General features: G+C 44.9%; 1 protein-coding gene across 1 annotated transcript in view; it reads left to right on the forward strand.

Annotated features, from left to right (window-relative positions):
- Positions 1–25,498, forward strand: part of TRABD2B (TraB domain containing 2B) — a 286,099-nt gene that overhangs the window by 233,502 nt on the left and 27,099 nt on the right. The window contains exon 5 of the mRNA XM_065842514.2: positions 2,474–2,564. Within this exon, the coding sequence (XP_065698586.1) occupies positions 2,474–2,564 (91 nt within the window). The remainder of the gene's footprint in view (positions 1–2,473; positions 2,565–25,498) is intronic.

The following is a 25,498-nucleotide window of genomic DNA, read 5'->3' on the forward strand; positions in this document are numbered from 1 at the left end:
ATGTAAGTTTAATCATTTAAAGAAATGTCTTTTGGCTAAAAGCTCTTAACAGCGCTTGCAAGTTGCACTAAAAGCCATACGAATACATCATTCCCACAACTGATGCGAATTATCGCCCTTGTTGGCAGGGCGAGCAGAGAGATGCCGGCTCAGTGAATACTAGGGACTGAATTACTCTCAAATTCATAGCGACTTTGTGCAGTATGGGTAAAGTGTCCCAGGGGCGACTCTACTGATGGTCACGCCAGCTCCTTACAGGGCAGCACGTGTGGAGAGAGACGCGGGCACGTCCTGACTGCCTTGGTTTTACTCTGCAAAATGTTTGGCTCTGCTGTGGAGCCGGGTGGTTACGGACATCTCCTGCACACACTCACAGAATCCCAGAATGTCAGGGGTTGAAGGGACCTGGAAAGCTCATCCAGTGCAATCCCCCCATGGAGCAGGAACACCCAGCTGAGGTTCCACAGGAAGGTGTCCAGGCGGGTTTGAATGTCTGCAGAGAAGGAGACTCCACAGCCTCCCTGGGCAGCCTGGGCCAGGCTCTGCCACCCTCACCATGAACAAGTTTCTTCTCAAATTGAAGTGGAACTTCTTGTGTTCCAGCTTGAACCCATTGCCCCTTGTCCTACCATTGGTTGTCACCGAGAAGAGCCTGGCTCCATCCTCCTGACACTCCCCCTTTCCACATTGATCCCCAGGAATGAGTCCCCCCTCAGTCTCCTCTTGTCCAGCTCCAGAGCCCCAGCTCCCTCAGCCTTTCCTCACCCGGGAGATGCTCCACTCCCTTCAGCATCTTGGTGGCTGCGCTGGACTCTCTCCAGCAGTTCCCTGTCCTTCTGGAACTGAGGGGCCACAACTGGACACAATATTCCAGGTGTGGTCTCCCCAGGGCAGAGCAGAGGGGCAGGAGAACCTCTCTGACCTACTGACCACCCCCTTCTAACCCACCCCAGGTACCATTGGCCTTCCTGGCCACAAGGGCCCAGTGCTGGCTCATGGTCACCCTGCTGTCCCTAGGACCCCCAGGTCTCTTTCCCCTACCCTGCTCTCTAGTAGGTCATTCCCCAACTTATACTGGAACCTGGGATTGTTCCTGCCCACATTCAAGACTCTACACTTGCCCTCACACTGTGCTTAAGGCACGCACACACTCCCCAAGCAGCAGCAAACCCGAGGAGCACGTTTTCACACGTGACATACGATGGAACTCCCCACCCTAAGACGTCACAGGGCAAAACGTATCCAGGAGGCAGAGGCTTGAGCACTTTCATGGTGAATTTTTCTATTCAGAGCCGGTAGTGAGATGTGATGACCTGGGTGTAAATGGGGGTCACCCAGCCGTGCAGAGCTGGAAGCTAACGGGTATAACGGGAGAGGACTGGTCTGTGCTTTCCTGGTGCTATTCGTATATATATTTATGTACTTTCCATACTTATCATGGGACACAGTTGGAGACAGGTTACTGGGCTATGTGGGTTTTAATAAACTTCTTTAGTGGAGTTCTTGCCTCTGTTCTTTATACGTCTAACCCATCCTAAAAACAATGTCAAACTCTGACAATAAGTTGAAAGCTTTGGAGGGATTACACTGCCTTATTGAGTCTGTACCCAAAGCCCTTTGAGGGCTCCTATTGACTCCAGTGGGATTTGGTTCAGACCTCAAGTGTATAGGACTCCCTTAAGTAAACTCTTTCAAGGCCCATACATGCTGCAGGACTGATTGGGCTCTTTGTTACTTCTGTGAAAAGGAATGTGACCTTTACACCTTCAGCAAAGAGCCCTGATTTACAGAACTAAATCTTCAGGTTTTGGGAGAGATAAGGTTACCATCCCAGCTCCTCCCTACCCTGGTGTGCAGGTGGCTGAGCGGCTGATGAATCAATTCTGGCATCACTGCTGGTTCAGGTAGATGAACACTGAGCGTGCAGTACAGCACCTTCAGAGCTGCTTCCTAAGCAGATGTCCATGAACACCAGTGGGCAGGGCGGACATCTGGGGCTGTAAGTTGTTCTAGTTCATGGAGTCATTTTGGTTGGAAAAGACCTCTAAGACCATGAGTAAAGCCCTAGTGATATTCTTCTTGCCACCGCAGAGTCATCCATGCTAGGAGTTCATTTAGTCCATGCACATGCGAAAAATGGCCGCATTAGACCAGACTAGCGATTCCTCTAGGATTTCCTTTATCCACCCGGTCCCTTGGCCATGTGAAGGGAGGGAGGGTGAATAAGATGAAAGAATGCCGTATCGGGCTGTGCGCCGTCTCTTCCCCTGCCCATTGCCAAAGGCTGCAGTGGGCAACGCGGTCAATAGTTGAGTCTGAATTCCAGCAAATTGTACAACGTGCCTTTCTTGCTTTCGGAGCCGACCAAGCTTCTGGTAACCTTACCTCCCAAACCTGTCGTTCCAACAGGAGAAACTCGAGCGAGTGAGAGGAGCCGTTTAAATGACAGTGCTATTTTCTACCTGTATTTTAGGTCACTTCCTGGGTAACAACACTGTGATTGATGTACTGAGACAAGCAGGATTTGAAGTGGAGCACACCCCTCCCGGACAACCAATTGGAAAGTAAGCAGCTGCCCACAGATTATTAATCACTTTCTCTCCTTTCCTTTTCTCTCTCTCTTTTTCTGTGACTGAGCAAAATTATTGCTTTAGTAGAGGAGGTGGGTAAGGGAGTGAGAAACCTCTCTTGCCCATGCAACTTCCAGAGAAAAAGTGGATTGTAAAGCATCTGTAGTGTGCGTTTGGAAACACATGGAGCTTCAGTGGCTATTTTATTTTGTTTTCATTTATGGACATTATTCATATTGTAGCTGCTTAACTGTACCGGATGAGGAGCCACCACGGTTTATTTCTGTTTTCAATAAGCATCTCATTATGCTCATTTTCCCCCATAGCTGTTGTGTCTCTTTCTCTCCATGGGGTATTAGTTTCCTCTCCATTGCAGGGCAGTAGGCTGCCCCCAGCTTCATTTTCCAGGCCTCTCTGTCAGGCTGCTCTTCTTCAGTTGTGATTTCAGTTTTGCCTGAAGGACCAGATTTAATGTAACAGATGCACCTCGGAAAGGGTGTTGGGTAGGTAAAAAGCAATTTGATATTCCCTGAGGTTCTCCATTTGTCTGATCAAGTGAAGCAGGCAAGAAGGATTGATTGCTACACTCTTGGCAATCTTCATTAGTATAAGACAAAACACGGCACAAAACTGTCCTCAAGTGGGGAAACAGACTTCCTCCCCTGGACTTTTCTCTTTTCCTGGCGATTTAGATGAGGTCTCTGTCTGAAGATATCATAGACATGAAAGCTGGAAGGCCTGGTGAGACACCATCTAGCTTTGGGAAGTTAACCTTTCCCCTGCATTCTGCAGATAAAAGTTGGCTGAGATGGCCCTGTGGTGGGGTTGTTATCCTCGTTAGGAGAAAGTGTTAGCGGCATGCTCCTGTCCCTGGTGGGCAGACGTGACATGGTCCAAATATGAGCTGAGCTTCAATATGCAGGATTAATCACGGGGCAAGTGTAGACCATGTCTGAAAAAGCTATGTTTAATATAGTGGAAAAATCTGGCTGATCTAACCTTGTTTGTGAAATACCCACAATGATTCATACAGAATATAATATGGCTCAACTGTACATAAGTGTCTTTGACAGAGCGTTTGTCCTGAATGCTTCTTGGAATATGTTGAGCAATAAAAGCACAGTCTTAAATAACAATGGGGAAAAGAGGAAGAAAAAGCTACCAAACACAAGGAAGAGCGTTATCTTCAGAGGTGGTTTAAGAAGCACTTTGGCAGAGGGAGAAAAGTCAACACGGCACAGGGAAGAGCATTAAACACTGTAACTGGCAGGGCTGGAAATTTCAGCTAAAATCAACAAAAATGTCTGTGTCTAAAAATACGGCAAAACAGGAGAACGAAGCAAACAATACCAGCCCAGCTGAAGTACACCCTTCTCAGGTTTCTGACAAATAAACTTGCCTTCCAGGGAAGCAGGCACTTTCCTCAGTGATTTTCATTTAGTTGAAAGTATCGTCTTCCCATGAAAAGTATTTTAACTGGAAATTCTTAAGCTATTAATTTATTGGCTGTTTGCAAGCCCTTGAGAAGAAAGAAAGATACAGTAGTGCGAGAGAAGTCCAAGAATGGTCTCTACTCTTTATGGTCTTGAGATAAGTCCATACACATCATCACGGACTTGAAATAATGTGGTGGGACATGAAACTTCAAACAAAGCCACAGCTTAATGTTGACTTGTTTGCAATGTGGAGCACCTCTTTGTATGCATCCCCCCACCTTAGCAGCAGTGTCTCTTGTTCGTGCTGTCTATTCTAAAATTGTCGGTCCATGGGGAAAATGCACTTGGAATGATGCATGTGTCCTGAGCTGAATTATCCTACACTTGGTAGCTTTTGTTCCCAGCTCCAGACCAGGGTGTTGGGCAGGCTGGTTCCTTTCTGGACTAGTACTCTAACTCCAGTGGTGTTTGTCCAGAACTCCGAATGTACAAAACTGTATTAAGTGCTACACTGATGTGCATGAGTACTGGATTGAGTTGAGAGAGAGCAGATTGTTGTATTCCTTAAAGATTAGATGTTCTGCTGATGGATGTGTTCCTGTGGTCTTACGATCCAGGCAGATTGACCGGTTTGGGATGAGAATACAGAAAGAAAAAGAAATGTCATGATAAACAGATCCCAAGTTGCTACTAAGCTGCATTATTCAAGGTGCAGAAATAGTAAAAGACTATAGAAAGTACTATAGCCTATCTATTAAATATACCAAGTTCTAATAAAGATAATTTAAATACATTGACAGGAAACAGCTTGCTGCCTTTAGAAAATAAAACCAAACAAATAGAGACTCGCAGACCTGCACATCAGAGGTTGTGTTTTCACTGTCCCGCGCTGGGGCTGCAGCCAGCACAAGTGTTTGGGGCTCCCCCTTAAAAAGGAGGAGGCTGCTGCAAGTATTTTTCTCTCTTTTTTTTTTAAATAGCCTGTATTTTAAGATTTCTGGCTGGGCTGCAAAAGAATGGCTAATCAAACACAGTTATGATAAAAGTTGACAGCATATTCAGAAAGTTAATTGTTGTGGCGTTGGGGTTATGTTGCTGTAATTGAGAGTCTTAAGGAACCTTGCATTTTGTTCTGCCCATCTTTTTTTGCTCTTCTCTTTCCTTTTTAAAAGGTGAAATCAAACCACTTGAAAACACCTAGAAAGGCCCAGAAAATAAACCATTTTTTGGCATAGTAGCTATACCTAGGCACAGGTATAGAATAGACAAGTAGAAGCTCAACAAATGTTGATCTGCTTGCAAGCAGGAGTTGTTTTATAGATCGTAGAGGTGCAGGTGTGCTCATCTTGATTCTTTTGGAGCCATGCATGAAATAAGAGGTATTTCTCTCTTATGCTGAAACCCAAAAGACACATTTCAGCTTTTCTTCCAAGCGAATTCTATAAGGGAGTCAAGCCCACCGCATTGCGTTCTGGCACTTGCTGACAACTGAAACATTGCATTGTGTTGAGGGAAGATCAGCTGGACTGTAATGTGGAGATTGGGGGTGGACAGCACATGGAAACAATGTGAGGGCTGGAGAAAACTGAAGCAGCTGTATGCTTATGGTCTGGCCAGGGAAACTCAGAAAAGGGTGGTTGTGGATGGGTTGTGCCCAGAAGGAACATTCGGGGTATGTCACATTGAAACCGAGGGTGGTTTTGGCTGAGTATCAATGACTTCTGGACAGTAAGTTGCCGGACGGTCTTTTTCAGGTTAAGTCAGAATGCTCATTATTTGAAACAATGAAAGCAATTTCAGCAAAACACGCATGCTGCATCCTGCTTGCTACCGATGCTGACTTACCGAAAAAGCAAATGCTGTTTTTCTTTAATATCTCTCTTCCTAGATAGTATTACTATGATTGAAATGATTATTAGTCTGAGCTTTATTGTTCAATAATAATGAAGCAGTGGTATCATAAATAGGTGGGGTAGTCTGGTATAGATGTTTCAGTTCTGCCATCCATTTCAATTTCAGAAAGGACAAGGTAATATCTTCTTAGAAAACAACTCGTACTGTTCCTGTGTATCAGAAAAGCCTTGGGAAGAGTGAAACAGGACAAAGCCAAAGCTGCTTATGCTTTCAGTTACATACAGGCTGGGTAAAGCCAGAGGATTGTTGGCTTCCCCTGTCCGAAATGCAGAGCATGAAATGGCTGCTCCTTGAGTCAACCCAAACGAACACCTACAGTCTCACATTTCTGTTGTCTACTGACAAGCACAATATTGAGCCAAATTCTGCCTTTCTTAAAGGGAAAAATAAAGTGAGAGCTTGGCAGGCTAGAAGAGATAGCCAAGCCGTGGTTTGGTGGCTCTGGAATCGATGAACTGGCAGAGAAAAGTTCATATACATTACATTTAGCTGATGTGGAGCTATTTGGGATCTCTCACCAACTGGATTTCTGGAGTCCCTTGGCTGCTGTTGATGTGCCTGGTGGCCCGTTGCTGACCTTCCTGAGCCGCTTCCAGAACCCACCATCCAACTATTGAAAATACCTTCTTTAAAGCTCAGTCCCTTTCTGTAAAAGAAATCCCGTTGTACTCAGCATGTAGAACAATGCCATAAACACTTGAGAACTTATCCTCACATTGGCTTCACTTGTTTATTTTGTTGCCTAAGGGAAAGTGTCCCAAATCTGTTTGCCTGGCAACCTTTAACAGCGTTCATATCTTGTTTAGTTGGCTGTCCTCCTTGTCCCCAAATGAAGGCATTGGAAAATGAATGGCTGAATCAGTATCTCATTGCTTTGCCCTGAGATAAGATAAAAGAAGATAAGAAAAGCAATTTTTATATATATTTTTTAAATTTTTTGCTTTATTTGGTGGGGCTTCTGCCAGTTGGCCGTCCCTGCCCCATCTGTCTGCAGAAAGCAGAGCTGCATGGGGTGGGGAGGAGGAGGAGATGGGAGAAAGTTTCCCCCCAGATGGATTCCGGTGACTTGAACAGATAAAGGGCCACAGCTGCTTCACATTTAATTGGAAACAGCCAAATTGCAAGATCAATCCCGGAAGCACCTGTGTCCATGATGACTCTATTGTTACTGGGTTCTCAGGACCGCCAAGCCCTGGCGTTCCGCGCACCGTACCCCCGGCCAGAAAAACACACTCATTTCCATCAGGCTGCTCTTTCCAATATTATGCTCAATGCTGCCTTCTTTCAGAATGGGAGAAAGCAGGACAAGCTTTTATTTTTGCCCATCTGAGAGTTGATTGTAAACTCTCAGAGCTCTGCTGTGGAAATTAATTACCCTTCCTCCTTATGTTTGAACTTCCTGGGCCAGTCAAAGCAACATGGTTCTGCTGTTGTAGCCTATTCCTTTTCTTCTCTTTGAAGCACAGAGGTTGCTCCTTCACCTTTTCCTATAGCATCCTGCAGGTGTGACCCTGGCTCCCCTCCTCAGCTCTGTCTCATGGTGGGAGTTTCTGTGCTGTGAATGCTTTCGGGATGGACACACAACCCAACCACACAGTCGTGCAGCCTTTGTGCTCCATCAGGATCCATAACCTTCAAGAGGTGGTATGCAGAGATGGGAAAATGTTTGAGGTCCAGAGAAGAGCAGCAAGACTGGTGAAGGGACTTGAGCACAAACCCTGTGGGGAGAGGCTGAGGGAGCTGGGCTTGTTCAGTCTGGAGCAGAGGAGGCTTAGAGGTGAGCTCAGCACTCTCTAGAATGACCTGAAGGGCAGTTCTAGCCAGGGGGGATTGGGCTCTTCTCCCAGGCAGTCAGCAATAGGACAAGGGGGCATGGGCTTCAGCTCTGCCAGGGGAAATTGAGGCTGGAGATTAGAAAGCAATTCTGTGCAGAGAGAGTGGTCAGCATTGGAATGGCTGCCCAGGGAGGTGCTGGACTCACCGGCCCTGGAGGTTTTTAAACTGAGATTGGACATGGCACTCAGTGCCATGATCTGGTCAATGGACTGGAGTTGGACCAAGGGTTGGACTTGATGATCTCTCAGGTCTTTTCCAACCCAGTCCATTCTGTGATTCCCAGCAACCCAAAATTGGTAAAAGTTGCCATTTCAATAGATTACATCCCAAAAACTTGATGGCATCAGAACCATCAGGAGTCTCCCAGCAGTTACTGTGTTCCTTGGAATGCCCAAGCAACTTGCGCTTTTTGGTGCGGGCTCGGCCGGGGGTTACTTTGCTGTGCTTAGTAGTCAGTGTTCTGGATGTGTTTGGGAGAACACGAAACTTATAGTGAAATAAGTAAAATATTATTTAGAGAAAAGTTAAGAAAAAAAAAGAGAAAGGTGTGATACTTTCATTGGGAACAAGTGAGTTAACTGAGGAATAAAATAAGATCTGGGGTGATGTCAGCCCATTCTGGATCTCATCTCTTCTGAGACAGGGAAAAATGCACACCTTTATTTCCCTGTGGGTGGAATATTCTCCCCATTGGGATACTGCAGTTCTTCTTAATCCTATTGTAAAGCTTTGGATCTTTGGCCTGAAGATCATACTCCCTCCACTCGCTTCCTTCCCTCAGAAGAGAAGCAAACCCATTTAGGGTGGTTTCTCTGACAGCATCATTTGCAATAAGAGGTATATAGGGATTAAATGGGGTTCATCTGCATGCATTGACAAATTTATTGCCTCATCTAACACTGGAGAATATAACTACTTAATGCTTAAAATATTTAGCCATGAAAATATGCACATTACGTTTTCGAGAGATTCCCACGTGCCTTTAAAATATCTTCCTTTGCAATTTGTCTTTGTGCCTGTAATGACCTTGCAGCCACAAAGCACAGGGTCTGAGCCAGCCAAAGTGACTACTGGGGGAAAGAGGTTGAAGAAAAGCTCTAAGATGTGGTAGAGAAGTCAACTCTTGAGTTCTCAGCCATAGAAATTTAATTGTCCTGTCGCTTCCTGAGCAGCACATTACTCAGGGTATCTGTATGTTCTCTAGGCCGCCTTTAAGCCCCAAACACCTTCTGAAAGACTGGAATTTAGCAGCTTGCTACCAAAGAAAACCTGGGAAAGAGCAGGATAATTTGCGGTGTTGGTGGAAGAACATGGAACCAACTTCCTGGGAATTTTGTGCTTGATTAGTTCCACCAGTGAGAAGATTCACTTTTCTCTATAATCTGATTTTATCCTTGGTGAAACTTCTGGTTCCTTTTGAAAAAAAAGAAAGAAAGAAAAGTTTTATATTCCATATTATTCTAATCTTTGGGAACTTGCACACAGGGACCTGGGGGACCTGGGCTTAGTTATCTTGCTCCAGGGTGGTTTGCTCGCTGAGCTGTCCTGAGCCAGTGTGAAGGTCTCTAGGCTTTTTGCTGCTCTGCAACCTATCGGTTTTAGGACAACTGTATCTCATGCTCCATAAACTATGTAATAGTCAACTTACAGAGCCTTGGAGACTTAAAAAGTTCTTACTGTATTTCCTAGCCAAATTTTGGAGTTGTTTCCACAGGAGAAACTGATTTTTTCATCCTCTTTCTGCTTCCAGCCAATACTAATGTAGATGTTTTCACCCTAATGTTGTTAGTGTACGATTAAAATTCAGGTCTTTAGTTACTAAAGATAAAGCTGATCCAAAGCGCGCTGGAGTCAACAACAAAGCTTCTATAGGTGCCAGTAGCTTTTAGAGGTTGTTGTTAATGTGAGACTGTTGCTGATTGTCTCCTGTCTTTGGTTGTGAGGAGCTGTGAGGGAATTGGTAGAAAACTAAGAGGATGTTCACACAAGTGCAGACACTTATTATAGTCAATGTAAAAAGACTGACTTTTCCAGAGGGCTACTCATGGGTGTCTCGGGCAACCGGCACAACTTGCTTGCAGTAGATGCCTTGGGCTCCATGCTCAAGTCAAACAGTGTCAATAGACTATTTAAGCCTTTGGAAGAATTGCCCCATCCTCTCTCCAGTGTGGTATTGAAGCAGTGAGATGGTGTGAGGTGTGTGTGTGTATACTCAGCCCGCACTTGTCCTGTGGATTGATGGCCTCCGTCCCAAGTGACATCAATCTGTGCTGGAGTGCAGCTGCACTTTGTAACGGCTCAAGGGGCACAAAGGTATCAAGTGGTATTGTACAATTTGAAAGATGTCGTTTATCTAAGGAAGGTTGTGGTCTGTTTGCTGTCATTGTCTTTGCAGCTCCGGCTTCCCTTACCTTCCCTGTCACGTTGTCAGGCAGAGAGACCCCACACGTTAGGACAGAGCTTTTCGGCTTCCAGAGCCCGCTTCCTTTCCTTCAGCAAGAGCTCTGTGGGTTGTGTTGCTATCAATAGAGGAGCTTGATTCAGCGTGAGTGTAAATGCCAGTAATTTTGCTTGCAGGGAGCTCCTTAACATGCATGAGTTCCTAAAAAAGGAGCAGGAAGAAAGGGAGTCAATGACTTTTTTTCATTGACACTTTCACTTAAAATTCCTTCAAGAGTAGTGCCTTAAAAGGAAACAGTTGGGGATACAGATTTCTACATAGGAATACACTGACAAGTACGTTTTCCATCTTTCACGGGTGATCAGGTGTTTACAGGGACATTCTTCACAGTTTAAATAACATTATGTGACTGATGGCATGGCTAAATGGCTCCTTGTGGGTCATCTTGTTGGGGCAAGCTATGAAATTTACTTACACCTTTCTGAGTTGCCCCCACAAGTAGAATGTCAGTCCTGAAGTACATAGGCAATGTGATCTTGTGCCATTTCTCATCCACTTCAGTTCAAAATACCTCTCACTTGTAACAACTTGTAGTATCTTAGCCAAGGCAGGTGGGTTCACACTGACCACAGCCCAGCTTGGGGTCTGGAATGAGCGTGTGGGTGTCCCTTTAGAACTGGGGTGAAGGGTCAGACTCAAGCTTATGTATCAGCTGCTCCTCCTAGTTAAGTGCTAGTAGTAGGAGAAGGAATGCCAAACCATAACAAAGTTCTTACAACAGGACTGGTAAATTAAGAATGTTTAATATATTAAGCATTTGTCACAGTGAGTAACTTAGAATCCCGAATACATTTTTATGTCATGACCACTGAATCATTTTTATGAGAAGTCAAAGTAAATTCATATATAATCTGTAAAGTATGTAAAGAGTTTAATTCATCCAGCAAATCATGTGTTGTGAATCCCGTACCCAGCTCCAGATCAGATATACTTCAGAGAAGCTTTAAGGTTTTAAAACCCTTCCACAAACTCAACTGACATCCAGAACCTTTGGAGGTTCACCCTTCTCTGGAGCTCATGCTCCATGCCAATGTGTTTCCCATTTCCTGGGGATTAATCTGCTCTGTTTGACTCAGGACTTCCCAAAAAAAGCAACTCGGTTGCTCATTCTGTCAGAAGTGGCCTCTGGTGTCTCATTGGACGTGTCTTCTCTTGCACAGTGATTCATGATTTCAGAGCAGAGGATCAGCTCTCTTACTTTTTCTTCCTTCCCACAAAGTTAATTAATAAAACAAATTTCTATTAGTGGGTGTTGAAAGACTTTGGCTTTCCACCTACACTCCCAAATGCTCCGCATTCCAAGGAGGATGAAAAATGGACCTGTGAATAGAAACAGGAGGGAGGAAAACCGGATCAGATGCTGTACATGGATATAGACATAATGGCTGTCAATTGGTCCGATGAAAGAACAGCCTGAATGAAGACAATTTCCTGCAATCAGGGTTGCTAAAAATATACCATTGCAGTAATCCAGTTCTAGAATTAATACATGCAAATTTAGAGATAAAGACTGAGACACAGGGAGTGACTGACAGAAACTGAATTGTGTGTTTGGGCCTCTGCCTTGACCTCTTCTTTGGGCTGGTGATTGCACAGACCGCAGTTGTTCTGCTTGCTGCTGTGACTCCAGCTCCAGAAGCACCTGGATTATTTACCCTGTCATGGCCACCATGACTTGGCTGTGTCCATCTGTCTGCCTCGTCTGTAGCCCCATCATAGAACAGAATGTTTTGTCACCACCAATAATTAGCCTAAATACACACTCACCGTGGTCATAACTCCTGTTGACTTCAGTGAGAGAACAGTTGGTGGCACAGGGGACCGATGTTGATGGAAGGAGTAGCTTGGGCATGTTTCCCCATTTTCTGCTGTGTATGGGGTGTGGGACCAGCTCACAAGTCTGTGAGTGCCACTCTTTGCTGGTCGTAGCTTCCAGAGAAAGAGAGACCTAATTTAGTGCTCTTGTTTGTGGATAAGAGCACACTGAGACCTTTCTTCACTCCCTCCCAGGACACACGTCAAATCAGGGATACTAAAACTTGCCTGCTAACCTGCAGCATCTCAGCAGCCAAGTCATGGACAAGCTCCAAGCTCTTTGGTATCCAGTGCCCTGCCTGGCCACTAGATTTGCATCTCCTCCCATCTGACCCCAGCTTCACATTTCCAAATTACTCCTGTGAAAATAAAGGCAGTCACAGAAATACCTCTGTCGAGACAGCACATCCCTGTTTATGTTCGAATGGCCAATACGAATGTGGAGTCCCCAGTGATCAAAGTGCATATTCCCTGAGATGAGCCCCATGTTGTGTTTGAAGTGAGTGCAGCGCAGCGAGGCAGGAATAAATCAGGATGAAGGATGTGGGGCATTAACTACTTTACATGAAATCCCTGCTGGAAATACGTGGCTAGTGTTCCAGAGTTTTCCTTGGAGAGTGCTCAGAAGTTGCATACCAACCTATTTGTGGAAAGCTAAACAGTTCCCTATTGTCCTTGATGTGAAACCCTTCCCAGATAAACAGTTTCTCCCTCCATTGAAGAAAAATGATACAGCCTGTCCAGAGCTCTAACACAGAGGACTACACTGGTCTGCTGTTCGGCCCCTCCAAAGCTGCTGGTTTCTGTTGGCGTTGAGCTTGCGAAAGGCTATAGTTCATATACATGCAAGCATCGTTACGAAAAGGCAAAGTTATTGAGTGAGACTGGGATAACCTACAAGGGTTTAATAACGTTGTGTGCCTACATCTTTGTGTCTCTGTATTCATTATACCTCTGGAATGCAAATCCCAATCCACAGTGGCTAAAAAAGCTTCACATGGATCTCAAATACTTCTGTGGTATTGTCTCCTCCTAATTTCTGAAGGGCAAATAAAACATTGCTGGCTGAAATAAACTCACGTGGTTCTCTACAGGGAGAGCAGTAAATCTGCTGCTCTGGTGGGTTTCGGTTGTAACATTGCCTGCATTTGTGGCATTTCAAGTCATTTTAAGGGATTATTCCTAACACCCACAGAATTGAGGCATCGTATTCCAGCACAAGGAAGATCCAGAAGTCCCAGCATGAACTTTGGAGGGAAAAAGCTGATTCCTGAAATCAGCAGTGCTAAGATGCAGATCTGAGGGACCTCGTTGTGTCTTCACCTCTGACTCCAGTTTTGACACACGTGGTTTAGTTGGTGTCATTTTACTCACGGACCTACGGTCAATGGATGCAATAGATGCACAGATTGGCTTTTTGCTACCATTTTGTCAAAGCAAACCTTGCTTTGCGTTTGTGAGAAGTGAATTCTCCTTCTTCCCTTAGAGGTTTCTTGCTAACGTTAAACGAGAAATTTGCACGTGTATCAACCTTGTATGTATAATAGATTACATTTTGGGTCACAAATGAAGCTGGGAAGTGCAATGTCCATTGACGTTCAGCAGGCATTGAGGTTTGAAATCCCTGAAGCAATTTTAGAAACATCCCCCTGAAGGAGAAAGGACATTGACTTGAAAGAAAGCAGAGTTAACGGGGAGGTTTTTTGTTTGTTTTACAATAGCAGCCATGAATTTAGGGTAATTTCTATGTATTCAAGCATTTATACTGATAGCAATCATTGCTGAATGGTCAGCAATTCCCACTCAAATCAGTGAAAAGCAGCAAATGAAATGCACAGGCAACCAGAAGTGTTTTAAATGAGATGGTGGGGCAGGAGACTGATTCTCTTTTCTTCTTTCACTATTGGTTGCACTGGCCCTCTTCCCTTCCCCTTTATCTCCCCTGCCTTCCCAAGAAACCCCTGAACAACAGACCTGATGAGTGAGGTCTCGGGGTCCTATGGATGTTCTCATCATTGGGTTCTGGTGTCTAGGAAAGGGCCGAGCTCATACCTGAGCCTTTCCTTATAAAGCCTGATTTCTTCCTGCTTATTTTCATATAAATAAGGATATATACTCTTTTTTGATCTCTGTGGTACTTGGGATAATTTGGTTACAACTGGCTGTCAGATTAAGTGTTACTGGAGAAGGGAGGAGACAGAGGGACAGGCAGACATATGTGAGGGTGTCATTATGTGCTTAGGGAAGAGCATTGCTTAAGTGGCCATGCTTCTGTTCAGAATTAACATCTCTGCCTCGGCAGGCCTAGTGGGGCAGCCCTAAGCTCTTAGTCTCATCGCAGGGAGATGAGTCAGATGAATCATTACCGTGGATTTAATTAAAACATCTTACGTGGGCAGCATTTCAACAGCACGAGGTGGTGGTGCTACCTGGCCCACGCTGATCTGTCTGCAGAGCTCACGCGGCCCCACCAGCACCATGTCTCTTAGTCTTTGCCGTATTTCTTCCCGCTGTCTTGGTGTGAGGTGGGGAGCCATCTCCATGGGTACACGGAAAACGGGAGCACAAAGGGGTTTTAACTCCCCGAGGAAAACTGTGATAACGCAGCTAGTTTAGCATTAGTTAAACTACTAACCCCTAAACTGATACAGGGAATTAACAATTAACTAATTAACACTTAAAGAGCTAACACTTAGAGAGCTAACCCTTAGCCCGCATCACTATTGCCTAGCCTTGCTTAGCTTTGTGTAACTTACTGTGCGAGGAACGGGAGTTTGCTGATGCCTTGCAAAGATAAAAAGCCTTGGGTGCATCTTTGGGTGAACTAGGTAACAGAAACTTGGGCCCAGGACAGGAGATACGCCAGTTTTAACCAACTCAGCAGTCTGAGTCCAAACCAACTCATCACACTGGACCAGAGGTCCTGTGTACAGAGAAGAGGACCCAGGTTCGTGATCACTGCACAACTGCATCCAGGAGAAGCCAGAGGTGGAGGCTATGGAAATGGTCTCCTGGAACTCATTGTAATAAGAATCGCCTTCTCTGGGACAGGTTATGAATATGTATAGGCATTCCTAAAACTTTCATGAATATGTAACGCTTCACTGCATTTAACCAAGCTCACAGCTACTGAAAATTTACACACATCTTGGACATAGCTATCCCCCGTGTGTCCAGCGCTGTAAATACATACTTTCTCTACAATCTCAAGGGTTTGTAAGGTCATTTCTGCACCTCAAAAGCAGTGGGCAGTCCTTCCTCTGTTGGGATTTGATGTGCCACACTGAGGCCCGGGAGCTGTGCAAGTACCAGCAGCTCCATATAAACGTGAGACACATCTCTGCCACTGCAGAGCGTGGCACACAGCTCACTGAGTCCCCTTCACAGTGCCTGGGACTCACCCGTTCCGCTCAGCACTTTGCCGTACAGGTGTTTGCTGCTTCCAGCGATAGCAGATTTGTAGGGGCATTTTCTGCTTCTGGGCTTAGTGTCTCCTGGTACTTGCCTGTCAGTCTCACACCTGTGGGGTGAGACACCACCTGTCCAGGATTGCTCTTACCTGTCGGTGTAGACTGCAGGAGTAGGAAGACAAATTCAAGGGCTTTCTGTGTCTGACACAAATATAAATTCAGCTCGGCTATGCAGTAGAAAATGGGGTTCCCTATAGGCCCTTTTGGCTAAGACAGCATCCCTGCCCTGTGCTGTGTATCCAACTTGCAGTGGAAGGTGGTCTGAGATAGAGAGGAGTCCTCACTTATTAAAAGATGGAGTCCTTACAGGAGAACTAGCAAGTAAATTCTATTCAGTGTGGATTAAGGAGCAGTGGCGAAAGCTGAATGAAGTTTGCAAGCGTAGAAGTTGAAACCTTGCTCCTCCAGACCCTTTAAAAGTGAAGGGAGTATTCCAGTGCAAGGCCACCACCCGTTGCAGAGACAACCTGATCCCATGAGGGTGGTAGGATGGCGCACCCTCTGTGGATGGAAAAGACAATTCACTTTAATAATGTATGCTAAAAAAAGCTAACTTTGAATTACCAAATTATTCCAAGAATGGAAGAGTGATTTTGAGATAAAAAAAACCTTCTGCTGGCAAAGGAATATTGGCTTTTCTGTAGTTTGAGCTTGATTACAGCACCGCCTCGGGAGAAGTCCTAGTTTGGTCACAGAAAGTGTTCCAGCTCTGGGTAGTGATGAGAAGCTAACGTGATTGCTGGAACCTCTGCCAGATGCCGGGCATAGTTCTGATGAGTCTCTGACGTCTGTTAGACTCGTGATATTAAATGCTTTTCAGTATCTAGGCAGTGCTACAAATACTAGGCTGTGATACCTTCTCAAACAACTGGCACTTAGATAAAGCATTTCCAGGCAAACAAACAAATAAATAAACAAATAAAACACACATGTGCATACAATGGAGGGAGGAGGCTTCCCAAGTGACTTACTGGGCTCTGGGGAGCAGCAGTGCAAGTGGTTTTTATTATCCTGGTGTTTCACTTATTGCCGTGTGGGGTTCTCCTCATGGGAGGAGAGCTGGGCTTAATTGCTGATCTTGTGTATGTTTGTCTTTGTATAAACAGTTTATGTAGAAGTTGGGTCTGCTCAAGCTTGTGGTAAGAGCTATTTGTTGTTCATGTTCCCAGAGCACCCCTGGTGAAGGAGGTTTCAACCACTGCCAGTCCCCAGCCTAATTTATCATTTTTCCTTGACAAATTAAATCTGCACAGATTGCACAAAGGGCACCTGAGGATCTTGATATCTCTCTGGTCAGGAAAGCCAGCTGGGCTGATACTGAAAGTCCCTTCTAGCCACGCATGGACATGCGCTCCCTTCCATCCATTGGAACATGACTGGCACCAGCATGGCTCCAAAAGACCCATCGTTCTCCCCTTTTTCTTAGCAGAGGCTCTTAGCAGGGCACCTACGCAGACCTCCATGACTCCTGTCGTGGTGGGCAGTGCTGGCCAGATGGATGCAAGAGGAATGAATCACTGCCTTTATGCCAGAACCTCCTTCCCCTGCATTTTCAGCTGTGTTGGAAACTCCTCAGAGCCCCTTTGCGATGGGGTCCGGAGCAGAGTTCAGGGAGGGAGGCTGCAAAGGCTTTTGGATGGCTGGGTGCTGTGTCGTTGTATCCTCATGATGTATCTGCCTGTCACTGTCTCGTACCCATCACTTGTCAGCTTGCTGAGATGGAGCTCTTTAACATGTGTGTGGTTTATTTTGGGGATTCTTAGATGTACCAGTGAAAATAATAATAACAGACATTGCAATGAAGGAGAGATATTTTCTAGGGTCAGTGCAAGTTCTCCTGCTCTAAGAGGAGATTACCTGGGCCCTGTTGATTGTAACTACTCAACGAGATTTGCCTGAGTTCATTAAAAATCAATCTTTCTTGTGGCCTCAGATGCCTCAAGCTGTAGTTCAAGGTCTAATCTCATAGGTTTCAATTAACAACCAAAAAAGATAATATAAAACCTTCTTTTATTCCTTAAGGTTTCAGGAGCAATGCGTGTGCATCATTAATGAGGAATTTTAATGAAAGATGGATTTGTCAGACAGAAATAAGTGTTTGATACAAGCAGTTTCATCAGAGGGGACCCAGGTGAACCCAGACTAATACGTAGAGAGACCTTATGTGAAATCTATTAACATTAGAGTTGATGCAACAGCATTAGACATTAAAGCAGGAGGAGCCTGGAGGAAGAACTCCTCTGCCTTCAAGGGCTCTGTCCATTGCAGTAAAAATGCCCACAGACAGGCTGAAGTGTTGGCCAAACAGGGTTTCTGACAGCTGTTTTGTTCTTTTCTTGGAAACACTCAGGCCCTGTGATAAAAACAATGCCAATGGGTTATAACAGTATTTCAGAGAAAGGCAGGCTGGCTCCGCAGTCCTTTTTTTAGCTCAGCAGCCGTCAGTGGCCGAGCAGATCAGATGTTTTACAGTGTCAGCTACAGAGAGGAGAAGTGGATTCGGTGTAACAGATGTGGGGTGTCTTGCAGGCGTGGTCTTGTTATGGCTCTTTGGTTCCACGCTTCTGCCTGCTGCTCAGTTTAAGTGCTCCATGTCTGTCTCCTCCTAGTGATAGCAGCTACTTATGTGCCTGCGTTATCTGTTGTCTTGCACCCGTAAGAGCCTGGGCTGAACAAAGTACTTAAGGAAAACAAGTTGTCATGCTTGTACCGATTTGTGATCCACCCAGGATCTCTTCTCTGCCAGGGCCCAGCTTCAAGGGCATCAGAGGGGAGTGCAGGAGGCAGTGCCAGGCATACACTGAATAATCTGACCTTAAATTAAGCCTGAAGTCAGTAAAAACCTTTTAGTCCTTCAACTAGGTGTTTGGTACCTTGCTCAGTTGATGTCTCTGTAGAGAGTTTAAGATGTGATGGAAAATATGGACTCCTGCCGGTGTTTCTTCTCTCTGGAGGATCCAGCAGGGAAAGGAAACTGATTCCCAAGGGAGACAATCTGGGAGCAGAATTCAGTTTGAATTGCAAACAAGTCAGATACAGTTGTGTATTATCTGTCTTTCTACTGAGAAATCAATATCAAGCCGCCACTTTGGGAGGTTTTTTGTCGGTTAGTTTCTTAATCTTGAACCCTTGCCTTGATGATAACTCATTGGATGGAATAAATGCATCCTCACTTTCTTTTCAGTGCTTAAACCGAGGTCAGGAATGGTTTGGGAATAGCAGCGCCTAAGATGAGAACAGTTTTGCACTGAGTTAGCAAACCTGCCTTTACTCATGAATATGAACTCAGTGTCCCAAAAGCTGGTGATGACCAGGCAGAAGCAGACAGCCATAGGCATCAGGAGCTCCATTGATTTAAATGGAAGTAGGAGAGAGATGAGTTTGGGTGAGTATTTCCAGTTCGATGGTGGCAGCTGGAGGAGCAAGAAGGATTTGTTCAGCCCTTGCTTTCCAGTCTGATAGTAACTGCTGAGATGAGATGGTGGCATTTGGTCACCATTGTCCAGTTTCCCAGACAATGCCCAAAGCACCGTAAGTATGCTGTAGAATTAGAACTGGCCCAAAACCTAAGCCCAAACTAAAACTTTGAAATGTCACAATTAGACCTGAAGAAACTTCAGTGTTGTGGATTGGGCCAAACCATGTAAGAATTTTATGTTTTGCAGAACCTGTTGAATGAGGGAAGTTAATTTCCAGCACCTGAAAAATCTGCTGTGTATAATTAATATGCCATCACCTCGAAGAAACACAGAAGGATCAGAGGGTTTATAAAGAGGAAGCAGAGATTATATTGTCCAATAATAAGTCCACCATTGTTCTTTATTAGAGCAATATATATGTGTTTATCTAAAGTTATTAAAAGGAAAGAGCCATATATTTACTCTTGTTACTAGTGGTTTTCAAGCAATAACGGAAAAATAATGTGTGGAATAAAGCTTGAAAACACCAACATTTGTTTCTGCCCAAAATCAGGGAGGAAAAGCAGAAACACTGAAAATTCATTGTGAAGTCAGCATTCAAAAGTTTGTGAGAAGTCACTGAAATGCTTCAGTTAACATTATGTGGCAATTCTTTCAGTGGTACATGGACGTATAGGAGTTGTAATTTGAATGTGAAGACCTCCCCTCTGTGAAGCAGACTTCCAGAACGAACTAGGTGTCCCAGGATGGCTGCATAGCTCCATGCTCTCATGTTGAGCCAGAATGCTTGAGCAGAAAAGAACCCATCTTGATCTATGGAGTAGGTGTGTTCTACCTAAGGAGCTTTAAGTATAACTTCCATAAGACCAGGAGGTAGCGAAGGTGGCTGTGTTATGAATATTTTGCTTAAACAACTACCCCTGCAGAAATAGTTTAGCACTAAGTTGGTATGGTGATAGTAAGATGGTGAAGGTTTAGGGAATAGAGTGTGAGATGAGGCAGAGAATGTTCTTATTTGCTATTAATGTAGATGGAGAGTGGAGGGTTGAGCTGTCCTTCCTCTGCAGGCACAGCCCATCTGCTGGAGCTTGCACTGTGTGCACTAAAGATGTGTGAACAAAGGACTTTTCAGTTCAAGAATTGAACCAGAAAGTCGAGAAGGGGAAATAAGTTCAGAGCAATCTGAAGTGGAACATTTTTGAGGACGTTTTTGAAGTCAGGGGTTGGGTTTTGTTTGGTGGGGTTTTTTTTGTCATTTTTATTTATTAGTTGGGTTTTTCTGTTTCACTGAGATCAATTTTTAAACAAAAAAGGCCACTTTGTAGCATTTAAGTCTTTGAAAACAGAAAATAAAAAAAAGGGGGGGGGGAGCTTTGTTCAGAAAGTGCTGAAATGAAACATTTTGAGTTTTCTGACATAAAAATATTCAAATGAAAATGTGGAAATGGGATGTTATAAATGTTTCAGCAAATGCAGCTGCTCAAGTTGCAGAAAGCTTGCATTTCTTCTCCTGTGTCCTCAATCAGCTCCAGTTTTAATGAAATGGAGTAGATAACAAAAGTTTTACTCCTCTTATTTCATAGTTTCTCAAACTGGGAAGGAAAACATTGCCATCCATGAGAATATTTTGAACTCACAAGCTTTTCACTTCATTGAAGGTTTGCTTATACATATATGTGTGTGTGTCTATATATATTGAAGACCAAAATCCTGTTCAAACTAAGGTCACAGGTCTTGAACAACAGTGGTTCTTCCCAAAGAAATACTCTGATGTGGATTCTGAGTGCAGAGATGCCATCCAAGTTCTGGATGGACTGTAATCTAATTTAACTTACTTAACCTAATTTAACTGCTCATGAGATGCAGTCGACTCTGAACAAAAAACAATTTTGTTTCCAAATAAGAAATGGAAATCTTTAGCATACAGGCCTAAGGCAACTACATTTTACATAAATAAGTTATGATTAATCCCATCAGGTGAATGAATAATCAGATATTTCACAAGGATGCTGTTTCTTGAGCACAAATTCTTCCTCGTTAATTTATGGCGCTTACCTGAAGCAGCTCAGATTAGTCAGGTGGGGGGAGAATATAGTTATTTCATCGCATCTTTGGAGTTACTGTCTTTTGCAGTAAAAAAGAAAGATGATTATGAACTCCACAGAGGTGTGCACTGGGGTCACCTGGAATATTGTGTCCAGTTGTGGCCCCTCAGCTCCAGAAGGACAGGGAACTGCTGGAGAGAGTCCAGCGCAGCCACCAAGATGCTGAAGGGAGTGGAGCATCTCCCGTGTGAGGAAAGGCTGAGGGAGCTGGGGCTCTGGAGCTGCAGAAGAGGAGACTGAGGGGGGACTCATTCATGGGGATCAATGTGGAAAGGGGCAGTGTCAGGAGGATGGAGCCAGGCTCTTCTCAGTGACAACCAATGGTAGGACAAGGGGCAATGGGTTCAAACTGGAACACAGGAGGTTCCACTTAAATTTGAGAAGAAACTTCTTCCTGGTGAGGGTGGCAGAGCCTGGCCCAGGCTGCCCAGGGAGGTTGTGGAGTCTCCTTCTGTGCAGACATTCAAACCCGCCTGGACACCTTCCTGTGGAACCTCAGCTGGGTGTTCCTGCTCCATGGGGGATGGCACTGGATGAGCTTTCCAGGTCCCTTCCAATCCCTAGCATTCTATGATTCTATTCTACGTGAGATACGATGGTCTGAATCCATACTTCACATTTCCAGTGAGAGGCCCTATAACCTATGCTGGGTTGGGTTAGGATTTCTGCCTGGTTTGCTGTTCTCCTCTTGTTTGCTGCTCTCCCAAGTGCTTTGAAAATCCGAGTTTCATCCTAGCGTGGAAGAGGAGAAAAATATAAAACTCTTTGTGGGACAGGACATTCTGGTGCCCATCTCGTGGGTGTGCATGAGGGATGCGTAAGGGAAAAAAAGCCAGAAGCAGATGTCTTTGTGGCCTGTGGCAAGGGGACCAAGGATGTGTGCGAGGGACTGACAAATTCCTCCCTTGACAAAGACACCCAAACTGGAATTTATGAGAATTCATCTATAATAAGCACTCTTAACTTAGTGTCTGGCCGTCATCCGGGTGCATCCCAAGAACGGTGGTGCAAGGATGAAGCTGCCACATCACACATTCCTCGCTATCACCGCAGCCTTTCTCTGGATGAAACAAAATCTCTCCTTGTCTGACAGTTCTGAAAATTAAAGCAAGAAAACCTCAGCCCCGCTGCTGTGCTTGGAAGGGCATGCGAAGCGTGGCAGTCTTCTGAGCAAAACTTTTCCGTTGCTCACACTACAAAGACGAGATGCAAATAACAAGTTGGCAAACCCGCCTCTTAGAAAATTCTGTGTGTATCTGAGGGAACACAAACCTTACCGCAAAATTGCTGAAAAATAGATCAATGATTTAGTTGTGTGGGAGATGTGTATGGTCAGCAAAGAAATGGCCTCTCTAATGAACTAAAGCCAAGGGCAAACTCTTGGCCTTGCTGAAGCCGGGCTCGGGGGCACTCACCCCAAAGGTTACTAGCATCACTCGGTCAAGGTCAGTGGGCAGAAGCGTCAGTGGGGTCTGGCCTGCCTGATGTTCCCCTCAAGGGAATGAGCTATTAGAGAGCAGTGTAGGGGAAAGGGACCTGGGGGTCCTGGGGACAGCAGGGTGACCATGAGCCAGCACTGGGCCCTTGTGGCCAGGAAGGCCAATGGGACCTGGGGTGGGTTAGAAGGGGGTGGTCAGTAGGTCAGAGAGGTTCTCCTGCCCCTCTGCTCTGCCCTGGGGAGACCACACCTGGAATATTGTGTCCAGTTGTGGCCCCTCAGTTCCAGAAGGACAGGGAACTGCTGGAGAGAGTCCAGCGCAGCCACCAAGATGCTGAAGGGAGTGGAGCATCTCCCGTGTGAGGAAAGGCTGAGGGAGCTGGGGCTCTGGAGCTGCAGAAGAGGAGACTGAGGGGGGACTCATTCATGGGGATCAATATGGAAAAGGGGCAGTGTCAGGAGGATGGAGCCAGGCTCTTCTCGGTGACAACCAATGGTAGGACAAGGGGTAATGGGTTCAAACTGGAACACAAGAGGTTCCACTTAAATTTGAGAAGAAACTTGTTCCTGGTGAGGGTGGCAGAGCCTGGCCCAGGCTGCCCAGGGAGTTTGTGGAGTCTCCTTCTCTGCAGACATTCAAACCCGCCTGGACACCTTCCTGTGGAACCTCAGCTGGGTGTTCCTGCTCCATGGGGGGATTGCACTGGATGAGCTTTCCAGGGCCCTTCCAACCCCTCACATCCTGGGATTCTGTGATCCAGACAACTATCAATGAATTGCTGGTTGGGAAAATCCCTGTTGTTGAGGGCAAGGTGTGATGCAAGGTGTTGTGTTAACACCATGCAGCCTTCACCGGTGGGGAAGGGTGGGCTATTCGCAGGGGCTGTTCAGAGCAGGAATGAAATGTGGATGCTCAGATTCGCCCTACAGAGGTGGTTATCAAGCCCAGAGATGGTCACGGTTCTTTGAGCTGTAGAAGTTGGATACCTGGCATTAGAGGTAGGGAGATGCTTGCCTGGGTAAGGAGAAAGGCACAGCTGGACTGCCAACTGGCTTGGGGTTGAATGAAAGTGGGACCTGGGCAATTTTAAGCCCGGAACTTATGAAAATAAGCTGTTACAGGACTTCATGATGTTAACGTCATTTGTCTGACCAGATGCACTTGATAACCCCAGCAAATCCTGATGATGAGTCTATTTTCTGTTGTCAGTGCCAGCACAGAGTGACATTAGAGACCACAAGGCAGAAAGGGGAATGCTGAGGCAGCCTAAAGGAACATTCAGCTCAGCCTAAACTACTTGTGTGTTTTGTTTTGTTCTTTTAATTCTTGAAAAGAATTAGAAAAGGATGGCAAATTTCATCAGAAGTGAAACAAAACCATTGAGGTCTTTGTCTGCCGATTAAGTGTTTTCAGTAACTAGAAATAGGAATTGTTCTCCTGTTTTCACTCTGTTTTCTGTACCTTAGAACCAAGCCGTGTAGGATATTTGCTGAGGCTCCGCAAGTTTTCTTATTTCGAGTCCTTTATTTTAGAGAAGTTGTTTTGCAGAACCGTGCATCCCAGGGAAGGAAATTAAGGTCAAAGATGAGAAAAAAAACCCACCTAAGGGCCTGAAATACTTTTAGTTTCTCAAAGACCACCCGGTGTGGGAATGATAGATTTCAAAATGGGTGGAACCTCTAAGCCTGGAGTTGTATCAAGTTATTAATGAAAAATCTCTGAGATCTTTGTGTGAACCAAGATATTTGCGTGGTACTTTCTCGCTGTTCCTTCAGCAGAAGCACTGTGGCCTCACAAACTGAAAACCAGCCCTGCTTTTTCTCTGGCTTCAAAAATAACCACGTATCTTGAAAAGCTGTCTCAGCACTATTGAAGGAGTGGGAAAAGAAGTGTATGATATCCCCATGGTTTCATGCAGTGCAGCTGTGCTAACAGAGTGCATTGAGACTGAGACCAAAGGAAAGGCATGAAATAGTCCATTAAATGATCAGTTGAGTCTAACAGTAAAGCTTCAGGCAATGGGGAGATGTATTGCCCAGGTATCCTATTGCAGATGGGAAGTTTTTGCCTTTTTTGTGTGTGAAAGGGAAGCAGAATCAGAATATTAATAAATTGAATCCCTTTGTATTAACAGAATTTTTACTGAAATCAATGGGAAAATTATCTTCTGATAGGAAGGCTGCCTTACTTTGAATTAAAATCCTTAAATATTCTTACAATGTATTTGGATTAAATATCCGTATTCTGTGGGATTGAAAGTCTTGATTTTACTTCTAGTTGCATGTCTGTAGGATGATGATCAGATTTGAAAACACCTAAGCCTCTAGATTTAATCGGTTTACAAAAAAAACAACAAAACAAAATACATGTTTTTGAAAGAAGCAAATGTACACCAACATACAGCCTTCAACAGTCCCTCCTAGATCTTGGTGTAATTATCAGTAGCACAGGAATAATGGAACAAGTATCGACCAAATGTAAAATGCAGTTGCCACAGTGGAGCTGTTCCCCCTATGTCAACTCAGAAGTACAAGCGGTTGGTTTATAACCCTCTTTAGGTTACAACGTTTTAACGTTTCTTCAGTGTTTATTTATTCTCTTCCCAAAGAATGTTCTGAAATATCGAGTTTACAACCTGTGGCTCATGTGATGGTAGTGGAAACAATTAAGCTAGAAGCTTTCAAAACCACCGCTGAGATTTTGGTGCCCGAACTCATTAATTTTAATAAGAAGTGAGCTGCCAGTCGTCTTAAGTGGTTTCTAGAATCTCAACCCATAAAAGCACCTCTCTACTGGTTCTAGTTTACTGGGAGCTCAGAGCAAGGTAAACATGTTAACAAAACAGTAGGTGTTAAAAGGTGGAAAGTATGTGTTCAGATGTCCCTAAGACCATTCAAGGAACCAAATGGTGGCCCCAGCCTTGAGCTGGCAGATGTGGGGGCTGCTCCTACCTTGAGCATCTCAGGGAATTACTGACAGATCAGAATATGAGGCATAGTTTTGGTGGCAAGGAGAAGAAAGTCAATGGAACAG

Source organism: Patagioenas fasciata, chromosome 6 (assembly GCF_037038585.1).
Source record: "Patagioenas fasciata isolate bPatFas1 chromosome 6, bPatFas1.hap1, whole genome shotgun sequence".
Classification (NCBI taxonomy): domain Eukaryota; kingdom Metazoa; phylum Chordata; class Aves; order Columbiformes; family Columbidae; genus Patagioenas; species Patagioenas fasciata.